At 41.5% G+C, this 12093-nt stretch overlaps 1 protein-coding gene across 1 annotated transcript in view; it reads left to right on the top strand.

Annotated features, from left to right (window-relative positions):
- The first annotated feature begins 1233 nt into the window (after positions 1 to 1233).
- Positions 1234 to 12093, top strand: part of LOC124775438 (collectin-11-like) — a 59913-nt gene continuing 49053 nt past the window's right edge. The window contains exons 1-3 of the mRNA XM_047250271.1: positions 1234 to 1482; positions 4193 to 4366; positions 4578 to 4608. Coding sequence (XP_047106227.1) covers positions 4199 to 4366; positions 4578 to 4608 — 199 coding nt within the window. The 5' untranslated portion in view covers positions 1234 to 1482; positions 4193 to 4198. The remainder of the gene's footprint in view (positions 1483 to 4192; positions 4367 to 4577; positions 4609 to 12093) is intronic.

Below are 12093 nucleotides of genomic sequence, written 5' to 3' on the forward strand. Positions count from 1 at the left end.
CATGTTCCCTTGATGACTGCACGAAGCAAAGCTTTACGCTTCTCCTGAGCCCGACAATACCGACAATGGACTCTTAATGACTGGAAACATGTTGCCTAGTCGGACGAGTCTCGTTTCAAATTGTATCGAGCGGATGGACGTGTACTGGTATGGAGACAACCTCATGAACCCATGGACCCTCCATATCAGGAGAGGACTGTTCAAGCTGGTGGAGGCTCTGTAATGGCGTGGAACGTGTGCAGTTGGAGTGATATGGGACCCCTCATACGTCTAAATACAACTCTGACAGGTGACATGTACGTAAGCATCCTGTTTGATCACCTGCATCCATTCATGTCCGTTGTGCATTCCGACGGACTTGGGCAATTACAGCAGGACAATGCGACACCACACACTTCCAGAATTACTACAGTGTGGCTCCAGGAACACTCTTTTGCGTTTAAACACTTCCACTTGCCACCAAACACCCCAGACATGAACATTATTGGGCATATCTGTGATGCCTTGCGACGTGCTGGCTCTTCCGCGTGCTCGCGGAATCCCTACACGATGTTAGGCAAGTTTACCAGTTTCTTTGCCTCTTCAGTGTAATTGGCAACAATTTTACCGCACCACGGAAAAAATATTCGGAAACTGCAGTGCGTCTTTACGGCATTCCTGTATCACAGAAAACACCCAGGCATCTATTTTCCCCAGAAAATATGGGTCATTCACAACAGGATATGAACAGACCACAGAAAATGGGCAAAAGCAACTTCACTAACTTACCAATCCGGTGCCTATCGAGAAACCATCTTCCACATTACAGCAGCATTCCCTTTACGGGCCTACTCTGATCAGCCGTCTTACGTCATCATTGTGACCAAAACGGTGATCAAATACTTTACACGAAGTTATATAACTGTTTGCGACTTCTGTGGTCTATATCCTTTTATTTTTATTATTTCCACTTTTGTACTTAATTTGTTGTGTGTATTTGAACGTAAGCATACATAATTTGCTGTGCCAAAGGCTAAAGAAAAGTGAATAAAACTCAGAATGAGGTACTGATTTGCGGCCTGGGCTATTTCTTAATTTTTCAGGAATCATTGTTCAAGCGCTAAGAATGCAACCTACTGGCGAAGTCTCAAAGTTTGGTTAACTTCCCCCCAACTGTAAGAAAATTCATTTTATATGTTGCATTCTAATTCCACTTTCTGCTTGCGCAGTAATCTGTTGGGTAGAGAGCAGTGAGTCTGCGTGATATCATTCAGGCGGAAGGCGCTGACGACGAGCCCTAATTGCTGTTTGCTGAAGAGCAGTCCGGACGGACAGATCGTTGAAGACAGTTACGAGACGTGCTCAGTGTGCAGGGCGGGTGTGTAACGGGAGTCTCCAGGCAGCTGGAATTTCTTCCAAACGTACTATGGGCCTCGCGGCCTAGACCACCGCTCCTTGACAACGGCACAGCAGCATTAAACTCCTGCGGCGAGCACGACCAAGGTACGTAAGAAACGACGGACGTATGTTTACCGTACTGAAAAGGATTTCACGAGGACAGATACTATGTTTAAGTAATTTAAATAGTTTCTCCCGCGTAGCAAGTATATCGATGGAAGGGAGTAGAACCGGGTCGAAATTATTTTTGAGCCTAGGTTTTCATTGGCTTACGATGTTCCTTAGATATAATATGTTAAAACCGTGATTTACTGCATGTGGATCTAGCGCATCCGAGTGCTCGAATGCTACCGATGTATTACTACAACAGTTATCTGCGGAATAGGCGTCCAGTTATCGGATACTATTAGAAAGGGCATTAGTATCAACTAAACTACTCTTCTGAACAGCAGTCCTCTTCGTAGCATGATTCGTTTATGGTAAACAGTCTGAAAGCACGTGCTTACCTCGCGTCTGCTAAATATATCATTTCGATTGTTTTATATACAAAGTACGAGTAAAACGTGAGTAGTTGAAGATTAAAAAAGAAACGCATTTATACGGTTGTACGGATGGAAATGTTCGAAAAGTACTCCCAATCGTGCAAAAAACACTTCGATCGGTAAGTGGAAGCCAGTTAACCGATATAATTTCGTCAAAGTGAGAGTGTTTCGATATCGGCGAAAAAAGGGACAATTTATCGGTGGTCGCATTACCAACTGAATGTTTGTTCAAATTCAACACTGAAAAACAGAAGTTGAAGCTTTAAAAGCTTGTTTTCAAAATAACACTTTTAAGTTGGCGGGAGCTATTACTCATGAAATATACATTCGATTACGTTATACCTTTTCTAAACTTGTGAGCTGGCGTTTATTCCACTGTAGTACGTAGGATTTTCGCGATATTTTTCAATTTCGATTGGCGCAGGTTCTTGTAACAACGTTGTTGTCGAAAATATTGGCTTTTACTAAAAAGTGCCATCATTTTATTAAAAACTACTTTTTTTAAATATCCCTATGAACTACGCTAGACCGAGTGAGGTGGCGCAGTGGTTAGCATACTGGACTCGCATTCTGGAGGACGACGGTTCAATCCCGCGTCCGGCCATCCTGATTTAGGTTTTCCGTGATTTCCCTAAATCTCCCCAGCAAATGCCGAGATGGTTCCTTTGAAAGGGCACGGCCGATTTCCTTCCCCGTCCTTCCCTAATCCGATGAGACCGATGACCTGGCAGTTTGGTCTCTTCCCCCAAACAACCCATCTCAACTACGCTAGACAATAACATCAGTTTCAAAGCTGTTTTTGAAATTTCAGGTTGAAAATCGTGGTATTCAAAGCTCCTACCATCTGCCCTCGCACTCCTTCGATACCTTGTAGTGTCCTCTGGGTACAATTTTTTTACTTAAAAAAGTACACAATACTATCTTCAGGGTGTACAATATAGCCCAAAGTAAGTTTTGTTATTTGTTTTTTCCTTAACTGGAGCGGTGGAAGAGGTTCGCTACTTTGATGGCATAGGACGCGTAGAACACACAGTAGCATAATATCCCGATTTCCACGCCTTAACAGCCATTACCTCTTCACCAACACTACCACAACCACCACCACGACCGCTCTCTCCCGCCGAGTCGTTATCTCCCAGCTATTTGATCCATTAATCAATTATTGTGTACCTCTCGCCTTTACAAGGCAAAGTTAAAGAAAGAAATCAGTAATACCCTGATATAGCAAATCACGTTATTGGTCTCTAAGAAGAGGATAAAAGTCCCCCAGGATACAAGTGTGGTACTCAGTATTTATATGCCTCATATTACGTTGTTGCAAGGTCGCTAGGTTTACATGATTCAGTTCACCATTTAATCATATGGAATGAAATATTCGTTTGATACGTTTAAATTAAAATTTATTGCAATCTTTCAGGAACCGTATCACTTCCCCAGCTCTAGTTATGTCGTGAGAGTTCCTGAATTAAGGCAGTTGTTTAACGACGACGTAATTAGCCTTTTTGTCGCTGTTGATCGTCACCGTCGGTTTGCAGTGTGCAGTATAATGAAGGGTAACACGACAGAGAAAATTTGTTAGACGAAACACCTGCTTTCTGAAAGGAGTTTGAGGAGCAAACGTGTGATACGTCGGTATTGTTATTAACTCACAGTCTTTTAGGCGGGTTCTTTCTATGCAACAAAGCTACTTATTGTGCGTTCTATTGGAGACAGCTTGGGATTGCCGAGTTCCTACGTTAGAGAAACGTAGAACTCTTCTCTTTTATCCCGGTCTCCTAACCATTCCCTCATCATCATGTACCCTCACCCTTCCCTTTACTGGAATACCGATAAAGAGATAATTTATAGAGTTACAAGGAATCGATGAAGTAGACCGCCACTATGAAAATGCGAAACAGCCACATCATCAACTGTAACTTTACGCTTAAAAGTGTTTCGATTAATCAATTCCTTCCTCACGAGCAAGCCTATGATCAAGTACGCCGTTATGTCTATCACCCGCGCAATACACGCAGTAAACATTCTCTTCGTAGATAAATTATGTCGTGATTATAAACAAACAGCTGATATCGGTTAATCGAGAACCATGGTAGATGTAACCAATGACAACCGCCGACTGGTGGAAACGAGAAGAAATTGTATAACGTTTCTTGTTCATACATGCTTTCGAAAAGTTCGAAATAATTTTGCAAATTTTATACCGTAATAGTTACAGTGAATATATGTTTGATAAAGTCTTCTATGAGACTTGCTTTATTGTTTCTGCTTCACAGGCTGCAATGTTCGTGGTTTCAATCTCGCCTGTTGGCTCCATGGTTGAGCTACTCCTTGTGGTTTTATTGATAGGACTACATACAGTCAGTGGCCAGAGCAGCTTAATACAGTGTCACTGCAATATCAACAGGCTAAGGGGCTCTGCGATGGACGTAGTCTGTTCAAAGTCCAAGGTAAGTCGCACCCCACAATTTTTTTTTTTCATCGACGAAAGAAATGTCTCACCCGTTTCAGACTCGTAACTGTATCTACTTTATAGCGGTACTAGTAGGAACTCTATGACACAGTGAACTCGTTTCAGTTTTGCATTCTACATACCCTCGCTTTCTTAAAAATAACTTCCTAAGGAACCTTTAACACCAATGTTCATTTATTTCTTTCCAGAATCTTGCCGGGAAACTACAGTGTAGTAAAGGTAAGTTTCTCAAGCTATACTATCATTTGATATCATTGGTAGATCACCGTAATTCAATAATAATGTGGAAAATATACTGTAACGGGAAAATGTTCAGCCTGATTAATTGCATTCAACTATGATTCAGTCAATGAATCAGTGAAGGACGTACTGAAGTTCACAAAACTTCCTTTCTACATCGTAGTGCGAGGGTTAGTTTAAATTGAAAGCTCATAGTTTGTGATAGGGAAGCTATGAATTTGTCATAACAGTAATAAGTTTATGTTTGGCGCATTACGTAGGAATATTTCTCACATCATTGAAAATTCTTGTAGGCCTATTACCATTGAGGTCTGACATTCTAAAGTCTGTTTCCGCCCATAACCTTCTAGTCTAAATTTTTGTTCGGTCCAAAGACGTTAATAACGAGATAGTGTCCTCCCAGAAAAATAAGAAAAAACTGAAATCCAGGCACTTCGACTGAATATGCATAAATGCATATTGTCAGAGTCACCATAGTGTTCGTAATGTCTACGTGTCATTATCTTGTTCATAGCGTTACTCGTAGAAGGAAACGGATTGCATTGTATTCTGCAGTATTTCCACTGCTGATGATAAAGCGTATGTCTAGAACTGTATCTTCCATTAACTATACGCCGCGGGGTGTTGAAAAAGTCTTTCCGCAGTGCCGTATGATTGCTAGCCGCGCGTGCCGTATGCCGGAATGAACACACTGAAAAGAAACTCAGTGAAATACAAGTTATTAATTTATTGAATATTCATTTTTACTTGCAAATGTTCACATTAAATGTTGGAAGTGTCCCCTCTGTTGCTGAATACACAATTCAATTCGTCTAATCATGTTTCCAAACACAGGCTGTAACATTTCTTCCGCAACAGAAGCAGTGAAAGTGGATATTGCAGTTTTCAGTTCATCAATGGATTATGGACGGTTTTTATATACAGTTGCTTTCGCTGCACTCCAGAAGAAAAAGTCAGGTGGTGTCAGGTCAGGCAATCGTAGACGCGAAATTTCCTGTGAAATTATGCGATCACCAAAAACATCAGGAAGCAGTGACAGTGAAACGCGAGCTGTATGCGCGGTTACACCATCTTGTTGAAAATAGCCGTTCAGTGTTTCACTTAACGCAAGTTCTCCTATGAATGGGTACAGCATATTTTAGACATATTTAATATAATTACTTTTAATTAATAAACTAAATATGCGGGAAAAGTACCTCGTGACCAACTGCTTTTCCCCAACAGCGATGAAGATTTATTGATTATAATACGGCTGTTCAATATATTGCTTATTACTGGCTTTACATTGTCCATAAAGTGGCCGGTCGATGTGGCCGAGCGGTTCTAGGCGCTTCAGTGTGGAACCGCGCGACCGCTACGATCGCAGGTTCGAATCCTGCCTCGGGCATGGGTGTATGTGATGTCCGTAGGTGAGTTCTACCTTCTTGGGGACTGATGACCTCCGATGTTAAGTCCCATAGTGGTCAGAGCCATTTGAACTATTTTATAATAAAGTTAGGTCTCTACCAACTAGAGACCAAAGTGACGTTACGGTCATAGAAGGTAAAGTAAGTTGAAAAATGTTCTACGTTTCATTTAGATAAAATAAAGGTGCAGCGCCGAATATAGTAGTAGAAAACGCGTAAACTCAGGAAGCAATGTCCACCTTTAAGTTCCAGAAACCGTAGACAAAGGGAAATTATTCCTGGCTAAACTGATCGAAAATGTAGTCTTTAAACTATTTCAGCAACATGTACAGAATGTCCGACGCCTTCAGAGACTAAATTATACAGATGTTACAAGGTACTTGCTTGAATGTTTCGAAAAAAGGAATCAAAGTTAAGGAATAAATATTCCAGGTGATAGCAGGTATCAGTGGTCGAAAGTGACTATCAGCCGATACTGCTTATGTTCTGGGATCCTAAACCTGGTGCACTCTTCCAGTACGATACACAGTAGCTTCGAACGTATCGACAGCGAATATTTACCTGTGAGCCTATATGAAGTAGCTGTGGCACAATTTTACTCTAGAAGCTGAATCGGATAAAATTAATGCACTGTATTGTAAGGCATGCATTGGGAATGGTCATCGTCACTTCGAATTTTTTGTGTCAGCTTAAGTTGTCGCGAAGCGTTTGTGTTGTTTCTAAACAAACAGACATGAACTCCCAGGTATTAGTTCGTTATTTCACAGTACTTTAAATAAAAACGTTCTGAAATTGTTAACATTGTATCATGTTAATAATTTCATTAGAATTTGAAAAATTGGACTATCATCTAAACCGGAACTTCCGAATCGTGGATTGGACTTCATGCATCCGCCACTGAAATCTAGACTTACGTACTTGGGTGATTTTATGAAATTAATACCGAAGAAACTACTCTATCCACCTAGTTAAAAAGTAAATATTAGTATTTTCTTCATGTTGGTATCGTAACCATATATTTATTAAAGGACATTTTGAAGTTTTTCACCTTGGCTGTTTTTCACAAGTATTCAGTTTATTTTATCTTGCACGATCGGCCAATTTCGACCATTTTCAAGAGCGGTCTATCAAAAAAGATAGAAGTACACATTTGGCTTATTGACGAACAGAAATAGTCGATCAGAAAGCGAGCATATAACGGCGGGCGTCAGAAGACAACCAGAAAGCATGCTGTGTGCAGTAATAAGCGTCGTCATAACGAATAATACCCTCGCTGTCATTGGTTGACGCCAGCTGTAAGCCGGCCGCTGTGACCGAGAAATTCTAGTCGCTTCAGTCCGGAACCGCGCTGCTGCTACGGTTTCAGGTTCGAATCCTGCCTCGGGCATGGATATGTGTGGCGTTCTTAAGTTAGTCATGTTTACGTAGTTCTAAGTTCTAGGACACTGATCACCTCAAATGTGAAGTCCCGTACTGCTCAGAGCCATTTGAAGGCCAGCTGTCACTTCCGTCCACGCATAAAACAGTAACAACTAACATACAGCACTTTCAATCACTATGTCCACAGATCGACACGTGAGACGTAACGTGCTAAGAAAAGAAAGTCTATGACGAACAATGTGCCAAGAAATCAAATGATCCTGCAGAATGCGGCGAAATTCAGGAAATTGGGGGAAGGATGTATGTCACCTTATGGGCGTAAAATAACTAGAAATACAACTAAGCCACACGATTAGAAACGTAGCCCGTGACTACATAACTACATATACGTGATAAATAATGTTTATTTTAGATATAAAGCGACATTCATCAGTCACAATAGCTACTGTAATACTTGGCTCGCCGGGTGACACACGAAAATTTTCAAGTAACAAAACACCAACATAAAGATAATTAAGAAAGTGACAAAAGTTATTTGTTACAGCGAAAGAAAGACGTGTGAAAAAATATAAAATAATCATTTTGAAATTTAGCATCATGGATCTAAAGGCTACGTTACTTTAAGGACGAGAGGGGAGGCGGGGGGGTCGAGAGGGGAAGGGGGTTGACTAGTAGCCGCTAATATCGCATATCATATATTATACACTAGTGTCCAAAATTAAAGCAGCAAACCACTGTTTCCCCGTCCTGTGTCTAAGCCACAATATAATCATATTGACTGTCAATCAGATGTCCGTACGGTCGTGTTCTGCATTTCGATCAACAGATAACTATGCCAACGATGACGTCAGGGAACCTATGAAGCGAGGTAGTGTTCGCCGGGTAGCCCCAAGATAGCTGTGCGCGCAGTCACAGACGGTGCAGTATGGCACAGAGAAGATACCTACCAGATTCTATACGGTGGACAGCCATAGAAAGAAGGAAAGCAGGACACTCGCAAACTAATTTGGCCCGCTGGCTTAATGTGAATCACTCTGTTGTTTCTCGCATGTGGCGAAAGTTTATAGATACCGAAACTGCATCCCGAAGAACAGGGTAGGGCCGACCACGTGTAACTTCGAAAGAGAGGACCGTTACTTGGCTATAAGGGCACATCACCGCCTTAGTATTGCATGGAAACTGGCATGTGAGCTCGCAGCATCCACTGGACGTGTTGTATCGAGACAAAACCGTGTGCAGAAGGCTTCGGCGCGGTGATCCTTACTGTCGGAGACGACTCCTGTATGTGTACCTTTGACACGTGTTGACAGCAGGGAACGTCTAGAGTGGAGTCATCAGCATGCCACCCCTGACGCTCGAACACTGAGCCAATGTTGTTTTCACGGATGAGTCCCGATTTATTCTGGAGAGTGATCCTCGATGAATTCGTATCTAGATGGATCTTGGAACACAGGCAAACATTGTGGAAAGAGACCGAGATCGAAGAGGATCCCTAATGGTGTGGGAAGGGATTATGTTTACCACACGAACCCGTCTTCATGAAATTTTACGGGTGACTCGGTAAGGTTTAACTGCTGTTAGGTATCGTCACGAGATTTTTGGACCTCATTTACTGTTGTTACGAGGTGCTGTGGGCCCAGACTTCGTATTAATGGCCGATTATGCTCGACCTCGTAGAGCACGGGTGGTTGATGTTTTCTTAGAAGATATTGCACTCATGCCATGGCCTGCTCGCTCTCCCGATTTGAACCTCATAGAGCACGTCTGGGATGTACTAGGGAGAGGGGTTGCATCACGTCAGCATCCACCACCATTCTCAAAGCCTGCGAGCATCTCTGCAGGAATAACGCGCGTTACTGCCTCAACATGAGTTTGATGACATCATTCACAGCATGCTCCGTCATTGTCTGGCCTGTATTGGTCCCAGAGGTGGTCACATCGCATAGTGAACCCAATAATCAGTTGTCGGAATGAATGTGCAAATCCGTTAAGTTGGAAAAAACGAAGAACAATTTTGTCTATCGTTACGTTTGTTGCATCTGTTTGCGTTCTGTATTCATTAGATTGTTTTTGCTTTACTATCATCGGTTTATACTTTTTGTGACAAAATAAAGGCAATCTTGCAGAATTTCTAATTTTTGCTTTAATTTTGGACACCAATGTATAACGACCTAAAATATATTGTAGTCAATATTTAAAATATGAACAGAGGCAGCTTAATACAGAAGAAAATAAGTGACTGGGTATAGACACAACAGTAAAATGTATATTGTATAAAAATTCTCGTAGCATGGTCTGGGAACGTATGAAAAAGAACCACACATTTTTGGCTGATACATACACTCTTTACTTGATGCAGCATTAGCAGTATTAGCTGCTAGTAGCTGATCATCTTTACGTAAGATGAGGTTAGATTCTTGATCCGAAAATTGTAAACTGATTATATTTTTCTTTTCCACATATCTTTATTTTAATATAGAAAACAACTTTTACCAATGCCTTAATATATTTTTACTTTTGTATTTTTTGCACCACTTTTACAGTAACTATTCTGATTCTGAACGTAAGCTATCTTCAGTGACATATATAGTTTGTATCCACATATATATCTATAATGATGTAATAGAGACTCGCCTCCTCTTCCTGCATTTCACGGCACTCTCCATACGCATTTGAACCTTGGCGTACTGTTCACTGTAGAATTTTTTTCATCTTCGACCTTTTAATATTCGCTACTACATTACGTCTCTGACTCACTGACTCATGTATCAACCTATGGAGACACTGATTCAGATTGCTGTATCTTAGCTATGACTGTTTCGGCGTGAAGAATTGGTAACCAACAACCTATAGTGTCCTATAACGTGGCATTAGTTACTACTGGACACAGCATGCTTATGGTTTTAATTGTGACACCCGCACGTTTCAACACTTCCCGCCCCACCACCGTTCTTTCACATCCCAGAACGCCATGCACACCGTCTCGCTTTCCACATAAGCTTATCCTTCCTCACATGGAATCTCTACCACTTCATCACATCCTCACTCCTCCTCACGCACTCTTCATTTCCTATACTATCCGCAATCTAGATTCCTATAACGCCATTGTGTCTCCTCTGATCACCAACCCCGCTATGCTGCCGCGCCTTTGCATACAGCTCCCACGGGCTCTTCAGCTACACGCATTCCACATCCTATGCCATCGCACATTCAGCCAACTCCCAATTCCAGACAATGAGATCCTCCCTGATACCAAGTTTAAATCTTCACCCCTTTCCCACGCCACAGCAGGAGCTCCTCTCTCCATATCCCTCTCCACCCATCCCCATCCCTTTCCTCTTCTTACCACTATCCTACCCGTAAAGAAACCCCTACCCCCTCCCCCCCCCCCCCAACTATCCACCAAAACGCCTATCCTCATTTTCAGTAATTTTCCCTACTCCTCAGGCCTACAGAACTTATTACCGCCCCCTCTCTCCTGAAATACTTTTCTCACAGTGCAAGTCCATCAAGATTTCAGTGCAAGCGCAGCGCTTCTGCTCTTTTCCCCTGAAGAATTTTACCATTCTGTAGTTTTTTTTTAAATGTATGTATTTTCGTTTCTTTCGTATGTCCGTTTTTGATTTTTCAATTTAAAAAAGCAAAGAAGTCCTTATCATCTTTACCTCGTCCTTGCTAAATTTTTAAAGAACCTCTTGGCTGTAGAGTGAAATATTACACCGCTGACAGCCCTCCACCCACATGGGAGAACAGTAACAATAAAGGGGAAAAACACATCTAGGCTTGCAACTACAATTTTATTTTTCTATGTCAGAAAGTCACACTTTGTATCTGATCTGTTTCTTCGTGGGTTTTACTTAAAAATAACATGTGGGGCACAAATTGGCCAATCGCGCAAGATAGAATAAACTGAATACTTGTGAAAAACAGCTGAGATGGAGAACTTCAACATGTCCTTTAATAAATATTGATAGTTAAATTGCTTCAACGCCACCAATATAATGCCAAGTACACGGTAGGATAGATTTCTAAAATAGATTATTGTGTACTGAGCACATTTCTCTTACAAATTGGCTCTCACTTGAAAGAAGTTCATAATGAAATGCAGTAGCCTGTAGCATGCCTGTTGAAGTGCAGTTATTGAAAAGTGACATATCACACTAGTATTAGAATATCAACATTTCCGCTCCACAGTACAGTGATTGAAGCTCCTATGTCATAGTCTTGAGGACAGAAATGCTTCTGGATTTCGTCTGGAGATGACACACTGTACAACGTGCGTCGTAACCGTATATCTCCAGCTGTATGATCTTCTGTGCTTATCTCTCTGCACCCAATTTCTCAGTTTTTTAGTACTGACTTTTCTTTGAATGTACTACATCCTTTCATGAACTGCACGATTTTTTTCTCAACTTTTCTTCTTGGTGTGTAACGGATGTTCACAATTGTGAGAGTGTATCATCCACAGTTCAGATAAACATGCCGACGTCGCAAGCTGAAGATGAAGAGATGGAGAAAGTATACGAGGATACTGAAAGGGTAATACAGTACGTAAAGGGAGATGAAAATCTAATAGTCATTGGGGACTGGAATGCAATTATAGGGGAAGGAGCAGAAGAAAAGGTTACAGTAGAATGTGGGCTTGCGACAAGGAATGAGAGAGGAGAAAGACTAATTG

Source organism: Schistocerca piceifrons, chromosome 2, assembly GCF_021461385.2.
Source record: "Schistocerca piceifrons isolate TAMUIC-IGC-003096 chromosome 2, iqSchPice1.1, whole genome shotgun sequence".
Lineage (NCBI taxonomy): Eukaryota > Metazoa > Arthropoda > Insecta > Orthoptera > Acrididae > Schistocerca > Schistocerca piceifrons.